The 25,922-nt window shown below is 39.9% G+C and overlaps 1 protein-coding gene across 1 annotated transcript in view; it reads right to left on the bottom strand.

The window, feature by feature from the left end:
- The window catches only part of LOC101404257 (formin-1), a 273,413-nt gene that overhangs the window by 137,966 nt on the left and 109,525 nt on the right, over nucleotides 1-25,922 (bottom strand). The window contains 3 exon segments of the mRNA XM_004421375.3: nucleotides 3,517-3,605; nucleotides 5,559-5,620; nucleotides 21,238-21,325. Coding sequence (XP_004421432.2) covers nucleotides 3,517-3,605; nucleotides 5,559-5,620; nucleotides 21,238-21,325 — 239 coding nt within the window.

Below are 25,922 nucleotides of genomic sequence, written 5' to 3'. Positions count from 1 at the left end.
AGTAACCTCAGAGGCTGTGAGGTAACTGTCTGATAAATATCTTATCCTCCCCACCCCCGCCCCCCATAATTGTGTTTTACACTCTACCTATAGGGGTAGAGATAAGAACTCTCTTTCATATCCCCAAGGATAGGTCTTGGACATTGGGCCTTGGTACTTACAAACATTTATAGGTTGATTTCCTTTCAGACTAGTCTAACTTTATACTCTAGGGCCAGTAATAGAGAGGATTAAAGACCCCTAAAGAAGCCACAAACCAGGGACCCTTCCCTTCTTTCCCCAACGCAGGTTTATATCCCCAAGAAGGACTACAACTGTATCTAGGAGAGAAGTTCTGTACCTTACATCGTGTGGGTGACACATCCACTCAGCTGACAGGTGGAATGATGCAACATGGCCCACTGTTTTTAAGGGACTAACATTTGGTTTATCATCCTCCAAACGCCTGAAAGGTATTACCTCAGGTGTGTGTGCATACAAGGGATGTGTACACAGCACAATTTCATGTTGTAACCTGTGTTCTTCCATAGAGAAGTACACTAACAAAGCCTTGTTTCAGCAAGTCAATGTGGCTTCTCTGTGGGGGTCCCAAGGCAGCTGTGGACCCTAGTGGAGCATCCTAATAGGCTGTATATGGTGTCCTCACTCTAGGCCACAAAATGAAGGTATCAGGCCTAATCAAACCCAATAAAGGCTCACCTCACCACCATCCCAAGGCAGAGTGCAGAGTCGAGGGCCATCCCTGGAGGGAGTGGCTCTCAGACAGCCTGGTCCCAAGCAGACGACACCTCTCTGGGAAATGGCTTTCTAAATCTGGCACTTGGACAAGAAAGCTGACGAGGAGAGTGATGAGGCTGGCCTCTCCATGCAATGATTTATAGGACTGGGCACCACAGGGATCTTAGGAAACTGCAATGTTGAAGCTAAAAATGATTCATATTTTCCAGTATGTAAAACATGCTTATAGTCAACTCACTTGGAGCTAATGGCAAATAAGTTGCCAGAAAATCAGACTCTGACATAAATCAAACAATGCTGCACTGTGCAGGACGTCAAGAGCAGAGGTGAAATCCACGCAGGCCTGAGGTCCCCACCTCTCTGCACCTCACCCTCCAGCAACTGAGCCCAAGCACATCACCTCACTGGGACAACACAACAGTCCTCACTGCTGTCAGCAATAGCTTAGCATGTTCGGGAAGCCATTACAATGACCATTTACAAACTTCAAAAATGCTCTTCTATCCAGACCATCAGTAGAGAAAGCAGGAATAATAAGTTATCTGTTAATTACCTGTGTCTTGGCAAGTAATCTTGAAAAATAATGCTAGAAAGGCATTAACACAAAAGGAAAAGGGAACACGTCCATTAGCAGAAACCCACTGTTCTTTTCAATGTGTCTCCCACTCCCACAGCTTAGAGTGGGAGCTGGCAAGTTATGGCCCACAGGCCAAATTCAGCCCACCACTTGGTTTTGTATGGCCCATCAACTAAGAATGGTTTCCACATTCTTAAATGGTTGGAAAAAAGAATCCATAGAAGTATAACGTTTCATGACATGTAAAAATGATAGGAAATTCAAATTTCAGTATCCATAAATAAAATTGTATTGGTGCACAGCCACGCCCATTTGTTTTTGTATTGTCTAGGGTTGCTTTTGCACAACAGCAGACTTGAGTAGTTCCAACAGACCGTATGGCCCACAAAGCCTAAAATACTTACTATCTGGTCCTTTATAGGAAAAGTCTGTCAACTCTAGGCTTAGAGTGTCATTGCTCCATGGGGCATAGTTGGCAGTGCCCAAATGCTTGATATTTTCCCTGTTAAGGGCTGAATTTTTGTGTCCCCCTCAAATTCATATGTTGAAATCCTAACCCTCAATGCAATGGTATTAGGAGGTAGGGCCTTTAGGAGATAATTAGGTCATGAGGGTAGAGCCCTCACTAGTGGGATTAGTGCCCCTAGGAGAAGACACACAAGAGCTTGCTTCCTCTCTCTGCTTTCTGCCACGTGAGGATACAAAAAGAAGTTGGCAGTTGGAAGAGGGTTCTCACCAGAACCCCACCACACCGGCACCCTGATCTCAGATTTCCAGCCTCCAGCACTGTGAGAATTAAATGTCTGTTGTTTATAAGTCACCTAGTTTAAGGTACTTTGTTATAGGAGCCCAAGCTGACTAAGACAGTCTTCAAATACTCCCCATGGCCTTGTCAGTGCCTAAATACCCCATTATTAGTCACTTCATTTTCAGTCATTAGCACCTTAGTGGGAACTAACTTATTAAGAACCACAACTTGGGAGTAGACCACAGGATTGGTCAGGGGTGGGAATTGGTAAGGAGGGTGGCTCAAGCTGATGGAACAGAAGGGCAGTGGAGGCCCATTTGCATTGTTTCACAGTATGCCTAGGCTTCATTAACTAACTATGGGGGTAGAGGGATCCTGGCCTGTGCTCCACGTGAGAGCAATTCTTTTAAGGTTCTCAGAACTTTCATGACGGTTTGTCAATAACTGAGTAAATCTAGAAATCCCCCACTCAGTCATTTAGAGATGTTATTCTGGACCCAAATGCCCAGGCATTCCAGCGGAATGGGGTGTTCTACAGGACCCAAAGGCAAGGCATGGAGGTTTCAGTACAAGCCATAGAACCTTAGATGTCTCTAGGGCTGACTTGTTACCCTAAACCTGATCACTCAATTTCCTCTTTGTTTCTTATCCCTTGCCTCATCTCCAGGCTGAGAGGGGTGGCCTGAGTTGGAGATGAAACACTCAAAGTAGCAACAAGCGAAAGAGCCCTCTGTCTACTCTGAACCCATTCCACATTCTCAGATTCCCGGGCCTTGAAAAGCTGGGTGGGGCTCAGGAGCTGCAGAGCCCCAGAAGCTTATCTGTGGTTTGGAGACCCCAAGAGCCCAGCCAAGGACAAGAGTCACCCAGTTACACATTAGAGTTCTGGGTATCCAAAGGGTGTGGAACGACACCCCAAATCATAGAGCCAACAACTCTATGAATGGCGAAAAGAATAAGCACACGCAAAGAGAAGACAAAAACGTCACATCTAAATTGGGCAGAGCAGGTGGAGAAATTTGGGAGAAAGCTGGCACATTCAGGCTACATTTACTGGATTTAGGAAAATCAATTTGAATTCTGTGACTCTGGTATCATCTTCTTAACTGCATCAGCAGAACCTTAAACAGAGCAATGACTTCTTCCTTCCTCAGTTACCCTTTTGGCCAGAATGTTTAGTCTAGGAGGAATTAACAAGTTGCTAGAACAAGAAAGGGAAGTCACGAGGGGTGGGGAAGGGGGTTGAGACATATCACATCCAGCGGCACCAATCTCCCGGCTGTTCTTCCTGGCAGTCAGCTCATCCTGCTGCATGCAATAGGTCACAGGAATGAGGGTGCCGTCACGTCGCTCCCTGCACAACCGAGATGTGATTATTCAGAGCTGGGAGGCAGGAAGATAGAGACTGCACATCTCCTTTTGGCCTAACAGAAAAGTGTTCAAGCATCCTTACTGCTCAGGTTTATCCAGCAGCTTCAATTCTTCTTCTTTGGATGTCTCGTAATACTTTCTTATTTTAACCAATTCATCCTCTTGGGCTCTCTGCGTGGAAATAGAAACAAAACAAAACACAAAAGAAGGAGTGATGAGAATCTGTCTCAAGCAATGTGTCTCAAAGTGTGGTCTAAGGGGCAGCAGCATCAGCATCACCTGTCACTAGTTAGAAATGCAAATTATTGGCTCTACCCCAGACATAAGAAACTCCAGCGGTGGGGCCCTGCAAGCCCTCCAGGTGATTCTGATGCATGCTAACATTTGAGAATCACTGGCTAATACAAATGGTGTATTTGTATATGCAACATAACCACAAGTGACCTTAGCCAGGTACAGAAGCCAGAACATTTGATTGTTCCCTTTGAGTTCCCTATCTCTTCCCCAGTAAGCAAATATGGGTCAAGTTGTCCTTAGCATTTGCTGCCTGACCCTCAGAAGAGCCCTCCTAACTTAAAAGGGCTCCTGACTTTTTTTAGTCACCTTCCTCTCTTTTCCTGAATTTTGTAAGAACGCATTGTCTGTACTGCTTATTTTGGCATTTAGTCACATACTTTGTCTATTTATCCAACTATTTCAGTTGTATGTGGCTTAGCTCTACTGAGAGCTAACAGGTACCGACCATGTGCACAGTCCTTAGCCCATGGTAACAACAAGAAGCATCTAGAAGGCACTTTGCCTTTTACAAAGTCCTTCAACAACAATTATTGTATCCTCCTTTGACAGATGATTCCACCAAGGCTGACACCAAGTAGCTGGCAAATGGCCTGGGAATCTCTCTTTCTTTCATAACACCATGCTGGTCTCCAGGTAGTCAAAAAATGCACAATTAGCTCCCAATGGCCGGGTATTTGTGTGCCTTCTTGTCTGTTAATGAAAGCCTTACTGATGGAAACATGAGAAATTCCCACCCAGTCACACTAAATAGCTCCTGTTATAAGTAAAGGATGTAAAAATGTGTAGGGAGCAGGCAATCTCTCTAGGCCTGGATTATCACTCTATGGAAATTTTCTATAAGTGACTTAAGGTCCCAGGGGGCATAAGTATTGCAGTGAATCATTTTTTGAGCTCGGTGAGCATAGCATACTATAGAGCTCCAGGAAGCTTCCTGGGAAATACCATTACTTCAGTAAAGGGAGGCTGGTTCAATCTATGTTTTCAAATCCTAACAGAGTCAGTGAACCAGAACAGTTAACAGTTATGGGAATTCTGACTCTCCTGTGTCATCTTCTCAGGACAGCCTGCCAATTCTTCTGGTTATTTCCACATATAACCCCAATTTAAAGACCACATATGTGTACAGCGCTGTTTATTTTCAAAATACATTGCTACTGCTACATATATTGAATTCTCTTTTAATACTCACACAAAACCAGGTAGAGCCAATTATAATCCCCATTGTATTGATGAGCAAACAGGCTTAAGGAGTTTTAGTAACAGGCCCAAGGTCACTCAGCAGTCAGTGGTAGAGCTGGACTTCAAACCTAAGACTGACTGTCTGACTCTAAATCTAAAACACATACTCAGCATCCTATATTACTTCTCACATTCAATGCCATCAGCTCATTTGGACTAAAGGTAATTATCCAAGCTGGTATTAGCATTCCCATTCCTCAGAGGAAGACACTGGTGTACACCAACATTAAGCAAGTAGCTTATCCTCATTCCCTCTGACAGAGAGCCACAGGCTGAGTTCTGCGGCATAGAAGTGGTCTCCACCTTGAACTACCCTCCACTGCAGGTGTGCAATGAGATCTCCTAACCCAGATACCACAGTAGGGGTATCTGGTGCTTTGCTCATGTCTGCTTTCTTGAGCTTGTGCTTCTGTGCCTTCATCTCCTCCATGCTATGTCAAAAACCTTGTTGCCAAAGAACATGAATGGCTCAGTGATTTTTCGGGTGGAAGGAGTCACATACAACCATTTGTTAGACCTTAACATTTTTTCAGTTAGTAAAGATATGAAAATATGGAAATTCTGGCTCTGTAGGTCTTTGATACTCACATTTTCATATAAGGCCGCCAGGGTCTCCAGATCAACCACAGAGTCATCCACATTGAAAATGGCTGCCGAGCACCCAAAAAGAAAGAGAGAAAAAAACAAGGGGTTTGACTAGACTCCCCACACCAGCATTTACTCCAGGTCTAGCTTCTAAGCAGTACAGTCATGAGTTGCTTAACGACGGGGATACGTTCTGAGAAACGCATTGTTAGGCAATTTCATCAGCGTGCGGACTTCCTAGACTGTACCTACACAAACCTAGATGGTATAGCCTTCTGGAGGCTTACTACACACCTAGGCTGTACGGTACTGATCTTACGGGAGCACTATCACATCGGTGGTCCATTGTTGACCGAAACGTCTTTATGACTGTATAACATTGCACTTACTTTCAGCATGCCCCTGCTCCCTTTTGTTTTGCACCAACGGGGCCCCAACGAAAGAAACCAAAATGGTTCCTATTGCTGGCCTGAGCCTTGGCCCTGCCTAGTTTAATTCCTCAAGCTCAGTGTCCTTTCTGCAGTTTAATTTAGGCTCCACAGGAGAAGTGTTTGTGCTTTAAAACTAAATCAGTTTGTAGGTTTGAGGCCCAATTTTAAATCTTTCTTCCCGGCTGGTAATTGAAGAGATTTAGTACCTAATGCACCAGAACTGACTCTTGCCCATTACCAGGAAGAGAGAAAGAAAAAAGACAATGTTGGCAAATTAAATGAATTCAGGCATGTGATTTCAGGCACCTTACCATGGCCACTGCAAACATATTGTTTGGATTAAAAAGACAAAAAAAGGCAATAATTGCATCAATGGCATATTAAGATTATGGAAACCTCCCATGAGCCAGTCTTAAGGCAAGTTCTCATTCCCATGGTTTTATTAGGATTCTACTTGTTGTTCTGTATCTTTAAATCATTTAGCTGTTAACTAATAAGCTTAAGATTTCATCTAGAGAAATTCTTTCCCATCTATACTGAGATACAAACATTGAGATTTTTAAAGCCTTAATGGATTTGGCAATGAAAGTGTTTGAAATAGGCAGCTCCACATCTTTAAATAATTATTCAAAACTAATAAGGTTTGTTCCTTCAAACCCACCTCCCTTCTCTGACTTTACATTGTGAAATTAACCAGCACACTAGTAAATTTTCTCCGTGGCAGGCTAATTCATTTTATTAAACCAACCAGTGATATTTAGAATGCCTTAAAATTTTGCTCGTCAACCATTAGTCTGTTCGTTGGCATTACACCACGGTTTTCGGAGAAGGTAGGGATCAACGTAAAGGGCAAGTTGCTGTCAAACTGTTGTGCTTCTTCTGTAGATTAGAATCACATGAACCCCTTTATACACTCTTAACAAAGTTAATTAACTGAGCTAAGATCATGTAACTTCACAGAACACTGAGAAATGTACTTAAAATTCCTTCACACGCACCTTCTCTAACTTAGGAGGTAATCAGCAAGCTACTTCTAGATCGGTGGGGTAGTGAGAAGAGAAGAGGTTACTATGCTAGTGACAAAGTAAGTCGTCTCAGATTCCACCAAGACAAAGGAAAATTACACTTCTGAAAAGACCAATCTGAGACTACAAAAGAAAAAGGTAGTTCAAGGAAAGAATGAAAGAATTTATCCTCCCAGGACTGCTATTTTGTACATGGAGATAATATGAATTCACTAACTTATTAGATAGATCAGGCATTTTTAAATGTCTGGTGCTTTAAAAAACAAGAACAAAATAGCCAGAAACAAAGTCTATGTCATATAAATTCAAACATTCTCCTACAAAAGTCAGCCAACGTGGATGTAATAAGAAAAGGTAAAATTCTAACAACCGTTTATCAGAAATGTCCATTTCTCAACTAATCATACATCCTACGTACTATATATGAACTAGTAGCTTAGATATAATCAAGTAATCTTAACTAATGGGAAAGAGAATGATCTTGGGCAAATATTTGGTTTTTACAAGTTAATCAGTCTGGGTCCCAGATACACAGTTTGACAGGTTATATGGTCAGCCAAGTCCCCTGCAGTGTGCTAGGTAGCAGGAAGAAAACATGTGGGAGGATGAGACCAGAGAACAAGCATGAGACATTTATTCCTACATTCACCTATCGCTTGAATGAATATTTGTTGATGGTGTATTAAGTTCCAGAAACTTCTAAAATGCTGTGAATATACTGTCAAAAGGGTATAAGACATTCAAAGTACTTGATCTTATGAAATTTACACTCTAGCTTAAGGGATAGAAAATAAACAAGTAAATAGTTTCAGATAATGAGATACTAGGAAGAAAGTGAAGTAGAGAAATGAGCAACATTAGGTAGGATGGTCAGTGAAAGCTTCTTTGAGGAGGTGACATTTAAGCTAGGAGCTGAAGAGGTCAGTTCTGTGAATGTCTAGGAGAAAAGCATTCCAGGGAGAAGTAACTGGGAAAGCAAGTTCCTTTTTCTGATGAAGGAACAAGCTCAAAGATTAGAAAAAGATCAAGATGACTGTTATGGAGGGAGCAAAACTTCCCATGTGATCCTGGCAAGTTAAACTGTCTGAGCCTCAGCATATCCATAAAACGGGGCTAATACCACTTACTGAAAATATTAAGTGAGGTAATTTGTATGCTTGGCATAGTGCATAGAGCACAGTATGAACTCAAAATCATACCGCTGAACTATGACTATTACAATTTTAAATAGACACATTGTTAATGTGTGTTAATGCTTGTTTTTGCCTTATCTCCTTTAACATCTGGAAAGAATTAGAGATAGAAGACTACAACTACCGAGTAGTTTGTGCTACAAATGAAGCTTTCCAGAATTCTTGAGTGTTTCAGATACGAATAGTTGCTATTAAACCTTTTCGGTCCTTCAAAACCTGTTCGACGCCCAACTTCAGGAAGCATTATTAATAGAAAAGGTACATGCACAAATAACTCTAATTACAAAAATAAGGTACCAAATGTCTTAAGGGAAATTTAAGATACTTCGGAGTCGGGCTGGCCCCGTGGCTTAGCGGTTAGGTGCGCGTGCTCCACTGCGGGCGGCCCGGGTTCAGATCCCGGGCGCGCACCGACGCACCACTTCTCCGGCCATGCTGAGGCCGTGTCCCACATACAGCAACTAGAAGGATGTGCAGCTATGACATACAACTATCTACGGTGGCTTTGGGGGGAAAAAGAAATAAATAAAATCTTTAAAAAAAAAAAAGATACTTTGGAGTCCATTCAGAAAGTTAACCTAATTTTTATCTCTAATTTCCATCTTTCTCATCAATCTACCCTTCATCATACCCCCGAAGTTATTTTTTTAAAACATGGGTCTCCAAATTTTACTCTGATGTTTAAAATACCTCAGATGTCTTTCCTTTAACTATTGGGTGAAGTCCAAATGCCTTGGTCTGATTTTTAAGCCCATCCTTTCCTGGCCCCAAGCCAGACTTCCAATCTCATCACCTACCACTTCCACTTGTCCCATGTACCCTGTGCTCCAGCCACATTGAGCAACTTCCATTCCTGAATGTGCTATGGCTTCCTGCCTTTCCACACCTCATCCTCCAAGGCTCAGGTGGAAGCTTTCCTGCCCTGGAAGGACACCCCTTGACCTTCGGATTATTAAGTGCTCGCTCTTTTTTCCTCTTCCATGGCATTGCACTCATACTTTACAAAGGGTGAGGGGAGTCTACGTTAAGAACCTGTATTATGGTACATTGCATAACAGTTTCCCTCCCACACTGGATTGTGAAAGCCCTGTAGTCAGGGATCATTTCTACGCATCTTGATAACCTCAGCACCCACCATAGTACCTGGGGTGTAAGAGGAATAAAATAAATGTCTGTGGATGGGATGGATGCTACGGGAACCCCAAAGAGCGAGTCCTTCTGCTGGGTATCAGAAAAAGTTCCTTGATAAAGACAGCATGGGGCCTTGAAAAAGAAAAGACACACTTTATTTTTTTATTTATTTATTTTTTTATTTTTTTTAAAGATTTTATTTATTTTTTGCCCCCAAAGCCCCAGTAGATAGTTGTATGTCACAGCTGCACACCCTTCTAGTTGCTGTATGTGGGACTCGGCCTCAGGCTGGACAGAGAAGTGGTGCCTCGATGCGCACCCGGGATCCGAACCCGGGCCGCCAGCATCGCAGCGCGCGCACTTAACCACCAAGCCACAGGGCCGGCCAAGACACACTTTAAAAAGAAATACGATTTTGACAGATGAAAATATTATATTATGAGGGAGGGTATATCTGAATTAAAGTTGTTTACCCATCCCCATTTGCCCCTATTTAAAAAATCTAGGTTTAGCCAGTAGAGGTGCATGATCATGCCCCACCCACACACTCAGTATAGATACACTGCTTACCTGAATATTCCATACCAAAAAATAAGGAACTTGAACAAGTGAATTTTCTCATTAATAAGGAAATTTTCTTTCCCCTCATTCTTAACCTTCAAAAATGGTTTACATAGCACTATCACTTTAGGAAAAAAGGTTATGTGTAAAAATTCAACCGTTATGTTGCCTCAGGCAGACACCTGAAACACTCATTTATTAATCACCATTAATTAAGCCAAATTCATTCCAAGCAATGACAATCTGTAAATTTACAAGTGCCAGTGAACATCAACTGGAAGGATGTGAGACATTCCAGTGGAAGCATCAGATGCAGATGGGCTCATGGAACGTGCAGGCAAAGGCAGGTAGGTAGTTCCATTTTGGCTTGAAGAGAGCATTAATTAGAGTTTGGAGGAAGAGCATGTGGAATTCTGAATGCCACGATGAAGAGCCTATAACACACTTGATACACGGCAGGGAGGCATCAAGCAGTTACGAGTAGGAGAGTAAATTGGACAGAGTTATATTACACAGGACAGGCCAAAATTTGGAAAGACTGGTTTAGAACCTATTCCAGTGGGCAAGAGCTGGCAAAAACCTGAGTACTGTGGACAGAAAGAACAGGACAGAGGAGAAAGACACTGCAGAGCACTACAGGGTGACACCACTAGCTCTGGGACTGAGGAAACTGGACTCGAAGCCCACTCTGAGGCTTTCTGCTACCCACAGAAACAGGTGCAGGAGCTTCAGAGCTGGACATGCCTGTGGATCCTCCCCCCAGGACCTGGGGAAGGAATGAGGGAAGAGGAAAACGACTGGTCAAGGAAGAAGGAGAGAGATTAATTTAGGGCCAACACCAAGTATTCCACTGAGGTTTCTCCTCCCCTGTGAAAGGATCTTAAAAATAAAAGAAACAAGTAAAATCAAATTCAGAGGTGGAAGAAGCACTATGAAGAGATCATCTCGTTGGGCCCAGGAGCTTAAGGAAATTAAATCATTTCTATTATTTCTATCCTACTGAGTGGTCAGGGAAGGTTAGGTTATTAGCCAACGGTCTAAAAAGTAAAAAAAAAAGTATTATAAGTCCTAGGACTCCTAGGAGAGCTGTCCTGTGCATACATAATTCTGCGTCCTCCTCACCAAAAACAGCTTAAGCTCCTACACAGGGCCAAAATCAACGTCTGATCACTCTATTCTCCCAATACTGGGACAGCGTATTAGAGAATCGATTCCTGAAGGCACTCACCATCAAAGTTATAAGCATTACATGAACCCAATGAATTAGTTAACTGATGATTGCAATGTAGAAAGAAACCAGTCACTGATTAAAATATTTTTGGAGTTACCAGGATCAGGTACTGCCCTCCATTTTATACTCTTAAAAATACTCTCTTTGCCTCTCTTGCTCCGTCTGTCTGTCTCTCTCTCACACACACTCACACACCTTTTATCTTATGAGTTGAATAAGCAAACACCAGCCTATGCAATTCTACAGCATGCCCCAAAGCCCTGATACAGTAATTCCAAGTAATTCTAACTCCTGTTCCCATCTGTACAGGGCTCATTATACCAACACTCCTGCAGATGGTGTCAGAAAGGTGAAGTGTCAAATCCACAAAGGGGAGACCCCAACAACTCATTGCTACTGCAATATCAATCATCGCTGGTGGTTTTTACTTTTATCTGCCTCTCTCCTTAGTTATCCCCGCTCACACTGTCAGTTCAGTTAGAATATTTCACCTACACCTCACAATATGTCGAAAGGAAGTAGACACACGCTGTGAAAAGCTGGTAATTTTATTGGGTTCCTTTACCTTTAAAAATCTGTTACTTGGTCAAGTCTGGTTTCTGGGCTCCTTGTTTGCAGGGAAATTGAGGCAAACATTTTTATGTGGTCCTCTGGTGCCTGCTCTGTACTCCAAGAATTCTATACACAGGGATCATTAGAGTAGTGTTTCGCCCATTAAGATATAATAACCGTCAGCAAGGACGAAAAGCAGAGCAGTATCACAAATTCAAACGAACAGGCGCACATAAAAACCCCGTGCCTGCTTTAGGCACAGGCACGGGGTCAGGGACTTACGCAACGGGTAAATTCCCTCCCCAGTTTGGAGCCGGCTTTTCACAAGACCAGGGGAAGCAGAAAGAACATGCAGGAATTCTCTCAGCCCTCCAGCCATTTTTAACCCTGAATACTTTTCCATCCTCAAGTGCACCGTGTCCAGATAAACAAAGAATGACTGCGTTTGCTGTTTGAAGGGCCTTCTAATTAGTAAAAAACAAGCAGTTACTTAAGGGAGCTGTTCTTTTCGACTGAAGGAGTACCTTTGGGCAAGGAACACGTGGGAGATTGAGGTAGGAACGGCACACTGCTTAGTCTGTTAGGTTAGCCAAAGTAAATCTGATCACCCAAGGTGGGGAAGATGTCCCAGACAGATAGGGTTGGGCTGGTTTACCAAGCTTTGGCTGATGTTGGTTTAAAAATAATCTCTATGTAGCCCATTTTATGCTGCTTAAGTGGTTGACAGGATACCTTGCACAAAGTGGTGTTTCAGAATCATTTGCAAATGGACTAGATTTATTCTCAGCAGAAGAAAGCAAAGATTAATAGGATTATTTGACTCCGTTAAGAGAAATTATTTTGTTAACAACGTTAACTTCCCAATAGCCAACACAAAACTTAGCTGTTTTGCCCAAATTACTGATATTTTTAGGGCTTGATAAATACTCAATTTGTAAGGAAAAGAAAACAAATGGGGAAAGGAACATAGAAGGCCCTGCATTTTTAAAACTCTCAGGTAACCTCTCCTAAAAATCTCCCACAAACCAACTCCCCTGACGTCTACCAAGGAAAAGGCAAGGATGTGGGGTCATGGAAGGAGGAAGTGGTAGAATCTGAAAGCTGAAGAAAGGCAGACCAGGGACATCTCCCCACAGTCTCACTCCCAACTAGAGGCCAGTACAGAGAGGGAAGCCCAAGTGCATGATAAAACTGGGCAAGAGGTGAAAAGAATGAGGTTGACAGAAGTCTGGAGGGTGAAAGAACCACTCAGAGGCCAGGGCAGGAGCTGCCCAGAACCTGCCCCACTGAGAGCTCTGTGACCAAGTCTCTTCACCGTGGCCACAGCTATCCTATAACCCTGCCGCGGTACGCCTCACTTTTTCCTTACCGGCCACTATGTCCCACCTCCAGCTGGCACAAGGCACGCCTGTGTAGACATAGGTACATGCAAAGCCTTGCTCCAGCACATATCCAGATGAAATGCTAAGGGCACCATTTATTAAGCAGCTTAAAGGAATCTCTGCCCATTACACCAGAGGGTGGGGACAGCAGGCAGACCTTATTGGGGCTTAACACTTAACAAATTAGTAATAGCTAGCATTTATTGGGAGCTTCCTGAGTGCCAAGCATTGTTCTAAGTATTTCACATTTAATTGTATGAGGTGGGAGCTACTGCTGTCCTTGGTTGTACAGGTGATGAAACTAAGGCATGAAGTCACACAGCTTGATTTCCCAAGCTCAGTTCCATAATCAGATCTTCTGGACTATGATCGTACTTCTTTTATCCTTTATAGGTGTTGGGCTATAAATAATCACTCCACCTAAAATTCTCACCACCTTAAAAAAAAAAAAATGAACCAACAATCCCAAACATTCTATATAGAAATCTTGGTCTCTAAATGCCATCACATGCTTTTTACATTAATCAGCAGTCTCCTAGTGGGAACCATATACAGGCCATGCTACGAAAATTTCATTTGTATACTAACACATCCATAACTTCACTATTATTTAATTATCCCTAATACTTAATTCTGATATACTGCTTCAATCTGTTAACTATTTGCAGTTATTCACAATAATCAATTGCGGTTGAAGTCATAGCAAAAAGATTTTCCAGAAAAAAGAAGCCTGAAACTTGAAAAGGCATTATCTTAAAAGAAAATACAAAAATAAAATAAAATCTACAGTAAAGTCTGATTTTCTTGAAAAGATATTAATAATTTTACACTGCAGGCCAGAACTCACTCAAAAGGGAAAATCAAAGACATGAAGAATGAAGAAACACAAATAAAAGTTGCCTCCAGATGCGTAAAGAATAAGAGGTATCAAGGGAATATGTTTTACAATCTTATCTACATTGCTAAATGCCTGCTAGGGTGTCATGTTAGCTGGTACAGACCTTAATTCTGGCTTCGATGGAAACTGGAAGCAAGGATAAACGACACAGTAAACAGGAGCTGGCTAGGAGGTGGGAGAAATGACAATCCCAAAAGGGACACGTATCTAATCTATTCCAAAAGCTCAAAATCACTCAGTCTTATAAAGCAAAAATCCCAATTCTCGCCTAAGTCCAGGCATGTACTATTTTGCCTGAAGGTGCCCAAGGCGCCATTTTATAGGTGCAATTAACATTGTCCATGGTTCAAACCTCAAAGAAGAGCACAGGCATAGAATTCACAAAACTTCCCCTCCTTCATCCCCTCTATTCTCCATAGGGCAGTGGAATGAGAAACAGTTTGGGTTAAGCCACTTCTGTTCTTCCATTAGTTCTGGTTCTTTTAAGCCAAAATTACATTCCAGGCAGATTGGATGGTCTCAGCCAGTTGCCTGAAGGTAAAGTACAAAGAAATGCCACCCTCTGCTTTCCGGACTCAGCTCTGTGAGGGAAGGAATGTACAGTGGTTTAGAAAGAGGTGGGTGGGAACCCTGTAGCTCAGGTGTTTTACACTCAGTGGGAGGAGAGGAAGGTGGGAAAAGAAAGGGAAGTCCTGGAGCTACTGTTTCTAATCATCTAAAGATTTTTTTTAATTGAGCTCTGCCGATATTTAATAAGTTGATTGATGCTGGCACCTTCATTCAGTATGCCAGCAGGTCACGATCACACACCACTTTTGGTGGGTAAACTCCTTCATACGTGGCATCCTTACTTGTTCTTCTACTTTCAAAATATTAGATGTGGAGGGGCCCAATTAAATGAAGTTTTCTGATGCTAAAATCTGGTTTTAACTAAACTTGACACAATAAACAAGTTGGCTTCAAAAGATTCCTGCAGAGAAACCCCAGATTAAAAATAATCCATCAACAATAAGAAAACGGCAGAGCAGACACTTTGATTGCTAGTATAAGTTCTTCATCCGTCATGGGATGAGTTAAAAGCAAGGACAAGTCAGATTTGCCAAGACATTGACCTCCATAAATTATAACAATTTACCAAAAGACTGTTTGAAATGCGGGTTTAAATCCACAATTGTTAATAAAGAGCCTCACTCTATTTATATACTGAGCCTTGAGAGATTAGCTAATGAGAACCCAAAGCCATCAAAATTAGCAAGACACTTAAAAATATTATTAATCTCATTTTAATTCATATTTTTGCATATGTTTTATAATGTGAATATTAGTCTGTCACTCATCTACATGATTTACTTGTTTTAGAAAACATACCTTGAGAAGTATACTCTAAAACTTTTTACTACACAATAAAAATTTTGGAGACCAACTGCCTTTGATTATAAGATCTTCTAGGCTAAAACTACGATGTTCGTCCAGAGAGCCCTAGACAATTCTTGGTGAATTTCAGATGTCTGGTGAAATTCATTATGTTTTAGACAACTAGCATAAACCTTGAGAGAGGTTTCTAGAAATTATTAGGTAAAAGGAGCAAAGTCTAGTGGGCATTCTCATATCTAGGTTTTAGACTCTGGGCATATAATGAACTGGTATCTTCTTACATTTTGATTTGAGGTTTCTAAACAGAAGGATAGTCTTTGATACAGCTGAACCACCAAACTGAGATTCTGGACTAGTAGGAACTAGTAAAACTGAAAAATGTTTTATTTTGATGTTAGATTAAATATTATAAATATGAATTCTGAGTGTACGGGAAATTCCAAACGAATGCCAGGAGGTTTCTGGCACCTAGTCTGTTGCAATGCGTACGGAGGTTTATATCAAGAATAGTCAACAGCAATTTTCCATCTCCCCTGGGAAAGAATAAGAGGAAATCACTAACGTGGAATGAAAACTCTAATTTGCAATCATGTAGGCAGTCACTATGTCCAAGGATGCCAAAATGCTTTTAAATATGAGTCATCCAATTTAGCAGATGGAAAACCAGCAAGAAGTAGATCCCTTATTCAGAATCTCTCCTGGACCAAATACAAGTACTGTGGGCATTATGGTCAGTCTCCTGAAACCATTCTTCTTCCACAACCAAGGTCTTGCCTTTAATCATGCAGTGTTTTAAAATTCAATCAGTAAAGGGATTTGGCTTTCTCCTACAAGATGTCCAACAACATCTTGGGTAGAGAGAAATAGATAAAGATGTTACCTTTTTGGGGATGTTTTATCTCTAACCTAGCCCTATCTACCTAGCATCAGGCTAGAATTTTCAGATGCTCCTTGAACACTTCAGCTTAAATATCTCCAATCATCTCAGACTCAAATCTTCCAAAACAGAATTGACCTTTCTGCTTCTTCCCATGCTTTTCCTCGTACAATTTCAGTTTATATTTTTGGCACCATTATGTACATTCTTTTGAAGGCAGAAACCCAAGGTACCAATAAGACTTCTTCTCCATCACTGCTTGCATCTGATGTGGCTAACTGTAGCAATTCTCTCTCCAAAAATCCATTGTATATAGTCTCCTCATCTACATTTCTACAGATACAGCCTTAGTTCTGGCCTTTGACATTTATTATCTCAACAGTCACAGTTCCTTTCTCACAGATTTATCTGCCTTCAATATTATGTTTGTTTATTCGTTCGACATACACTTGATGATCATCACCCAGGTACCAGGCACAGTACAAGGTGCTAGGGACACATCAGTGAGCAATCTCCCTCTTGGAACGTATATTCTGGTGGTAGATGTAAATGAAAACATAAGTAGATGAACCAATAAAATATTAAGTGCTATGTAAAATATAAAAGAATTAACTGAGGGTAACAAATTAGGGAAGGGGAATCTGAGAGGGCTTCTTTGAGGTGACACTTAACCTGAAACCTAGCAAAGAAAAGGAGCTAGCTATAAAGAGTGGGGTGGAAAAGCGTTTCGAACAGAGGGAATGTGCAGGGTTGTTCATTTAAAATGTGCTGTGCCTTCAAAGACCCAGAAGGAAGAAAGCACTTGGCCTTGTTAAGGAATCAAAGAGAACCACTGTGGTTAGAGGGCAGTGAGAGAGGAAGCAAGGACAGTCACGTGAAGCAGAAGATACAGGCTGCAGCCAGAGCACGCAAGGCCTTGGAGGCCACTTGAAGACCTTGGAGGTCTTCCACATGAGAGATATTTCTACACTCAAAATCAGATCACGGCACTGCCCCTCTTAAATTTCATCTCCCTGATACTGATAGGATCATGTCCCAGTTTTGTGTGATGATATTCAGGGCTCTTCCTGGTCTGAATGCTACTTGTCTTTCTAGCCCTACGCCCGAAACAACCCACATTCACATGTAATCCATATGCTCTAGCTGTGCGATTCCTTTTCACACGCCTTCTTTCCTCAACTGGAAAAGCTCCTTCTCTGTGTGATGACCACCATTTCATCTTCTAAGACTCATTCTAAGCTAAGCTTTACAGGAGGAGTCAAGATATTGCTCTTTCTTGTTTCACAGGCAACTCGACTGTAATCTTGGGCTGCTTTGTACATCTCTTCCCATTGTCCCGTGAACTCTAGAGAATGTTAGAGTCTGGATTTTATGTGTTATGGTAGTCATGGCGCCTGATACAGAGCTGGCATTCAATATATGTTTACTGAAGGAGAGAGGGAGGGAGGGAAGAATTGGAAGGAAGGAGGAAAGGAAGTTTTGCCCAAATGCACTGGAATGGAATACACGACATTCTGATTCCATCTCGTCTAAAGTTTAGTCTATGTTTTTTTTTTTAATGAATTAAATTACTTATTTATTTACTTATTTACTTACTGACTGATCTATCTATGTATCTACCTACCTACCTACCTACCTATCTTGCTGAGGAAGAGTTGTCCTGAGCTAACATCTGTTGCCAATCTTCCTCTATCTTGTATGTAGGACGCCGCCACAGCATGGCTGACGAGTGGTGTAGGTCTGCACCTGGGATCTGAACCCGTGAACCAGGAGTGCGCCAAACCCAACCACTACACCACAGGGCCAGCCCCTAGTCTATGTTATTTTTTTAAATCAAATTAAATGTAAAAAAACATTTATTGAATGACTTTTATACATGATACATTAGTCTAATTAGTTGTAAACAATGCTTAATTCTCAGAGAAATTTTTAGCAAAGAAATGTAACATGATATAAAGGAACAAAACATCGGCTCTGCTACTTGGTGTCTGTATGATCTTGAGGTATAGAGCCCCCAAAACCCACATCTTGACTATACATTATACGCAATGTTCTAGTGGACAACAGAGAAGTGGCCACCTTACAGATGAAGAAAGTTACTTTTTCAGAATCGAACCAATAAAAACTGGATTATCCATCAGTGGGAGGCAATTGTGAACTGAAATAATTAAAACTATTATCAAGGTGACCAAGCTATAATCTTAGAAGGGGGAAAACAGCATAAACAAATATATAATGCCAAGTAGAGACAAACAATATGGAGGTAATGATGTACAGATATGATAACATGACAGGAAAATTTTCTTGGGTATTCTAAGTGAATACCCAAGCTTTCTGGTTTATACATCAGCTCCTTGTAAGTTTGGGAAGTTTTAGTCAGTGCATCTGTCTTTGTGTACTGACAAAGATGAATATATGACCAGAGGGTTGAAGAACAGTCTCTGAACTGTGGTCATTTCACCAGGGCTGACATGCTGTGCGACCTTGCCTGGCCGCCAGTTGGCCTGCCCCAATCAGATCTCACTGCAGCCCCCCTCATGTTAAAACAAACGTTTTAGGCCAATGTCAGCACAGGGAGTCCTTTCATCAGGATGACAACACAAGGCCAAGTGCATTCCATTCACGACCAGACATGGACTCAGAATGAAATGTAACTGACACAACCCGGGCTCCTAAGTGACCTTCAGATGCCAGTGTCAGTCAAATGATTCTAAAGAAAAATTAAGCTTGGGTTATACTGCCATATTCATCTGGAATGTATTACTAAATGAAGACACGGACTAGAGATTATTTTTTTTTTTTTTTACAACTTAGGAGCCAACTCTGTGGTGGATGACAGAAGTGCTTGAAGCAGGAGAAAGAACTAAGAATGGTGCCCACAAGACCTAGAAGTCTGTGACGCCACAATCAACATTTCCAATGCTAAAATGCAAGTTCACTTCTGCTTCATCGAAGCATGTTCTTGTCTAGAGTAGAATATTGGAAAAGGTCTGGGTGAACTAATCTCTCATTCAACTCGCAATGAGCATTCGATCCAATGAGTCTGGAATACCATAGAAAGAAGGTTTATGGCCCTGAGTTTGCACCTGTAATGTCACATGGCTGGAATGACTCTTATCCATGTGGCAATCTGATATACTACAGCATGACATGCCTAAAAAGAACTGAATAAAAGCTAAGGTGTTGTTGCCATTGTGAAGACTCATATCCCTAGAGGTACACACCGTGCTGATGAAACCAAGCATACTCAGTTTTCAGCAGGCTTATAAAGAGTACTGTTGTTTAGGACAAGATTCTGCCACTAGACATGAAGGATTCCTCTTTAATTTCAATGACTGCATCCAAAAAGTTATCTCCTTGACAAACAACTATAAGCTTTCCTGCCAATATTTTTTGTTTTATTTTTTCATTTTTCCTTTGCCCTAGCATCACAGTTTCCTGGTTTAAATTGACCAGAAACTCAATTCTTCTAGAAGATCTAACACCTAAAGTGTTAGGTTAGATTCAAATCAACTACTGCAACATTTTCTGATGTTTAATATTCAAACATACATATTCAGTTCTATGAAGCTTAAATATTAAAATATTAAAAATAGACAGCTTACTTGAATACTTTGTGACTATCATCTAATTCAAGATATTTTTAGTTTTGCGTGGAATTTTTAATGTTTGCAATAAAGCAAAATTTTAAGACCTTAACAAAGCTCCTTTGAGAGGAAAAGCAGTGTGTAAAAGTATCTTATGTGTCTTTCAGTTCAGAACCTATGGGAGCCTTCTGCTGTGTACCCGAGTCAAATAACTTTGAGACAACACAGACTGAAACCTGAAGGGCAGTGTGGTTTGAGAGCGTCTCCACTGTTAAACCCACGCTAACCTCTACTGACACCATCTATGAAAGACTGTATTACCACTCAGAAAATATTATCAATGACATGTCAACATAAAGATTTACATTTAATTGATTACTGAGAAAAGGGAGTATTGTTTTCATGCAAGACACAGATTTCAAAAACATAAGATAGTTTTTGGTCTACTTTTCTAGCGACTAAGAAAAAAATATAAAAGTAAAATTTCCTGTCTTTAAATATCTTATTTCAAATTGAGCCAAAGATAACCAAGTTGAAATAGCATCATTTGAAAAGATGAAGGGATTAAGAAACAATGACACAACTAAGTGGATAAAGAAAGAAAGTGTTTCTCCGTAGAAGTATTCCAGCTGATAAAGAAGAAATGATGGAATTAGCATAGCATTATTTTGCAAATTTCTAACAATAATGACTAGGCAAAGATCATTAGTGCCCACTAACATCATGAAGAGACAACCAGATATTATATACTTCTTGATAGAATATACAACAGCATCTATGAAGTACTCTCCTGTCACTCAGATTAAGTCTCTAGATCAAACTAACAGTTTACAGGAACCACAGGGGACAGAATAACATAATAAATAAAAACTTGGCAATGCAATGACCAAAATCTAAAATGTGGGGAACTCCACAGGACAAGTGACTTGCTATCTTCAAAAGATTAGTTACAAACTAAAAAAAAAATGAAGGGTAGATACTTCTAGATTAAAAGACACCTGAGAGACACATCAAAGGTAATGCATGAAATTGGTTTGGATCCTCATTCAAACTAACTGTAAACAAATGGATGAATTAGTGAGTATATGAACAGAGAAATTAGAACTACATATCTGATGACATTGAGAAATTACTGTAAATGTTTTTAAATGCATAATAATGGCACTGGAGTCATGCTTGAAAAAGTATCTCTATCTTTTAGCATTGTACTAACATTTTTAACATATGAATTACAAAATGGCTGAGATTTGCTTCATAATAATCTAGTTGGTGGAGGGAGGGTGCTTCAGAGGAAACAAGAGTGAGTTGATGGTTTTGTGGCTGGGTATTGGGTACATGGGATTCACTATGGCATTCTAAATTTTTATATGTTTGAAATTTTGCACAATAAAATCCTGAAAAATTTAAAAGTTGGAAAAAAAAGTAATGGAGAAGACTTACCCTGCTGGATATCCTTCATTTCTAAATGCAAACTAGATATCAAGATTCCCACAGTTTGAGATCGTTTTCCATCCAATAACTTGATGATCTGGAATTTAAAAATAAAATTAATGCAAACTCAAACGACCATGCAATCTTTCAGAAACATACCAAAAACGTTAAGATTTTCAGATACTTTGATTGATGAACTAAACTGATGCTACAGTCACTCTATTTTAACAATACTTTAATTTGAAAGTAACTTATCCACAACAATAGATATTTTAGAAAATAAAGGAAAAACACTACCCCAAATTCCACCACAGTCTAACATAAGCACTAAAATCTTTATAATATTTTACTCTGATGTTTTATTCAAACATGTCTTAAGTTGTAATTGCAACATATGTGCAATTTTATATCCAGCTTTTCCACTTATCATTGGCATCTTTCCATGTTGCTACTTCCTAAGTCACTGCATAGCCTCAAACCTTCTCGGCTGCATCATCCACTGAGCGGTTTAGGGGAAAGATCATTGTGATCTCGACTCAGCTGTTTACCAGTAATACGGCCTTGGAAAAATGACTTAACCTCTGGGAATTCAACTGCTTAATCATGAAGCAGGGCTGACTGTACTCAGTTTGTAAATTTATCCTAAAAATTAAACAACGTAATCTATGTAAAGCACCTAATATAGTTCCTGAATAGAGTATTTAAATAAAATTTCCCTGTTTTGGAGAGTTAGGTTGCTTCATATTTGTGCTTTTATTAATAGAAACAATACAATAATTTGTACATGAAGCTTTAATTATAAATTGTTTAAAATTGTTCTTTTATAGTAATATATATGTATATCAAAATGTTTCCAATCTTTTTAGAAACTCCAATTACCTCATCGCCAATTATTTCAATCTTCATGAGTATTCCATGGAGAGCTTTTCATAGTTTTGTGTTTCTTTAAACCTAGTAAGCCAAATCAGTTCCTAATAACATATTACACAGTGGCCACTAAAGGAAAAATATTCTTTTCTTTCATGTGGCATGGCTTCAAAAATCAACAGGAAATGCACACAAAACCACCAAATCTTATGTTTTTTAAAGCACTTTGCTGGGTAAAAAACAAACTAAACAATTATGTTTCCCCTTCCACTTAGGTATTTATAAATTTACCAATATATAATGAAGACAAGACTAAATAGTAACAAACATCTAAATTTATATTGGTACTAAACTAGCTGAGTTTCTTGCCGGTTGAACAATAAGGAATAATATGAGTTTATTCCAACCAAGACCGTCTAATTGTCCAAATTATCTAATTACCTATCTATTGATCTATCCTGAATCAATTATTGCCAGCCCTTTACCTTTCATTTCCCTGCTCATAATGGATACTTTTTATAACCATTAGACCTAAAATACAGCAAATACTAAGCTTGCATCAAGATAAAAGAGAAATCTGATTTTTCAGTCTAATATGTTTAATAATTTTAACATTACCTTGAAGAAAAATTCTTGGGGTATAGAGAATTTCAGGAGTTTTAAAAAGAAATAAAGAAGGTACTTAGTATTTTTATTCGTTTTTCTATGAAAGCAAAAGCAAAAGAGAAAGATATTACGTAGAATCTAATATCTTTTTTTGAAATGCAATTTCCAGCTTTTTCTTAGATACAGAACACAAATTTAAAGTGAAATGATTTTTAAAAGTCCAATACAAAATTAAGGTAACCCACATAATTTTTATGTAAATATTTAGTTATGCATTCATTTATTCAACATATTTCTGCTGTGCCTCTGTTGTGTGCCTGGTACTGCTCTGGACTCTGAGGATGCAGAGGTGATGGAGACAGATCAAGCCCTTGCCCTCAAGAAGTTTGCAGAGCTTAGTGATTTTAAAAAATCACATTGGAAAAATTGCTAAAAAGAACCAAAAAAAGTAAATAAAATCATCACCTGAACTAACTGCAAAGCAAATTCAAAAGAAGAAAGGCTTTGGGAACTGACTAGATTTATTCTTACATGTCCAGGATAGTGACTGTTACAACCTTGATACAATCTGATACAACCTTGGCCATGGCATATACATTGATGTCAAGGAGACAGGCATAGGAATCAAATTTATGACAAGATCACAACTGAGTAGCAAAAATGTCTTCAAACAAACATTCACCAAATTATCCAGTTAGGGTTTTGAAAACCATGGGTAACATATTCTACCTACATGTAAGAAAAGGTTGAACTGCAGGTTTTTCTAATAGCTTATTAAAAGAAAGCAAGAGAGCAACCAGAAGAGAACTGAGAGAGAGAGAGAGGGATTGAGACTGAGATTGTCTGTCATTGGGAAAAACAAGCAAATCCATCCCCATTTCATTGTTTGACCAGGCTGAACTGTAGAAAGGATGTTACCACCATCCTTGCAATTTTGTTCCTGCAAAAGATGTCCACCACCCTTGCAAGTTTGTCTAATGACATGGCATGGCAGGTATTTGGAAAGAGTGTGTTACCTTTAGCTGGACTAAAACCTTAAGAGTTTTCTGAAATGCAGTGCTGCCTCCTGAAAAAGGGTAGGCAGTGGTAAAGTCAAGGTATTTGTATTCTCTCCCCTATTTATGGCAAATTCTCTACTTCTGACTAGATCCTTAAAAATATACTTCTAAGTTTCCATGTAGTCTCTCTTCAATTGTGAAATACCAGGTTTTTCAAAACCAGCTAAAATGGTAGGAATACAATGAACAATGACTGGATATACGTCCTAAGTTTCTTTCTTTCTTTTTTTTTTTATGGATTGGAAGGCTTTTTTTTTTTTTTTACTGTAGTGAAAAAAAAAAAAAAGAACATGAACTCTACCCTCAACAAATTTTTAAATGTACAGCATTGTCAACTAGATGCACACTGTCGTACAGCAAATCTCTAGAATTTTTTCATCCTACCTGGTGGAAACTCTAGACCCATTGAACAGCTACTCCCCATTTCCTTCTCCCCCAGCCTCTGGCAACTTTCTGACTCTATGACTTTGACTATTTTAGACACCTCATATAAATGGAATCATATACTATTTGTCCTTCTGTGATTGTCTGATTTCACTTAGCATAATGTCCTCAAGGCTCATCCATGTTGTAGCATGTGACAGAATTTCCCTCTTAAGGCTGAGTAAATATTCCAGGTTATGTGTGTGTTTCACATTGTTTATATCCATTTATCTGTCAGTGGACATTTAGGTTATTTCCACTTCTTAGCTATTGAATATAATGCTGCATTGAACATGGGAGTGCAAATATCTCTTTGAGATCCTGTTTTCAATACATTTGGATAAATACCCAGAAATAGGATGCTGGATCATGTGGTAGTTCTGTTTTCAATTGTTTGAGGAACCTCCATACTGTTTTTTATAGTGGCTGCACCATTTTACATTCCCATTAACAATGCACAAGGGTTCCAATTTCTCCACATCTTCCCCAATGCTTGCTGGGTTTTTTTTTTTTTTTTTTTTTGATAACAGTCATCTTAACAGGTGTGAAGGGACACCTCATTGTGGTTTTGATTTGCATTTCCCTGATGATTAATGATGTTGAGCATCATATCACCTACCTGTTGGCCATTTGTATGTCTTCTTTGGATAAATGTCTATTCAAGTCCTTTGGCCATTTTTTAATCAGGTTTTTATTTTACTGAGTTGTAGGAGTTCCTTATATATTTTGGGATACTAACCTCTTATCAGATATTTGGTTTGCAAATATTTTCTCTCATACCATAGGTTGCCTTTTCACTCTGTTGGTTGTTTCCTTTGCTATGCAGAAGCTTTTTAGTTTGATGTAGTCACACTTGTCTATTTTTGCTTTTGTTGCCTGTGTTTTGGTGTCACAACCTGGAAATAACTTCCAAGATCAATGTTATAAAGCTCTCCCCCCCAAGTTTTCTTCTAGGAATTTTATAGTTTCAGATCTTATGTCTTTAATCCATTTTCAGTTGATTTTTGCTTTTGCCATAAGATAAGGGCCCAATTTCAGTCTTTTGCATATGGATATCCAGTTTTCCCAACACCATTTGTTGAAGAGACCATTGTTTCCCCATTTTGTAGTCTTGGCACTCTTGTTGAAGATCACTTGACCATATACACGTGAATTTATTTCCGGGCTCTCTATTCTGTTCCATTCGTCCATGTGTCTGTCTTTATACCAGTACCATACTGTTTTGAATATTGGAACTTGTAATATGTTTTGAAGTTAGGAAGTGGAGGAAAATATCAAACAAATTACAAGCAAAAAATAAGAAGTAAAGACAGGGTAAAAAAACGAAGAGTGAAATAAACACATTGGACTAATAAACAGACCAAGTGAGAGTTCAGTTGGCTAAAAAGTCTGGCCCAAGGGGCCGGCCCGGTGGTGCAAGCAGTTAAGTGCACGCGTTCCACTGCGGCGGCCCGGGGTTCGCCAGTTCGGATCCCGTTCGCTGACACGCCTCTTGGCAAGCCATGCTGTGGCGGTGTCCATATAAAGTGAAGGAAGATGGGCATGGATGTTAGCCCACAGCCAGTCTTCCTCAGCAAAAAAAAAAAAAAAAAAAGAGGAGGATTGGCAGATGTTAGCTCAGGACTGATCTTCCTCACAAAAAAAAAAATTGTCTGGTCCAGGACTTCAGTATATATTCAGATCTTTCCGAAATTGGTTAGAGACTGGGCCGAGCAGGATGTGAGTAGAAAGTGTCAGGGG

This window comes from Ceratotherium simum, chromosome 3 (assembly GCF_057802395.1).
Source record: "Ceratotherium simum simum isolate JZ-2026a chromosome 3, ASM5780239v1, whole genome shotgun sequence".
Taxonomy (NCBI): Eukaryota; Metazoa; Chordata; class Mammalia; order Perissodactyla; family Rhinocerotidae; genus Ceratotherium; species Ceratotherium simum.
This window is presented reverse-complemented; position numbering and strand designations above follow the sequence as displayed.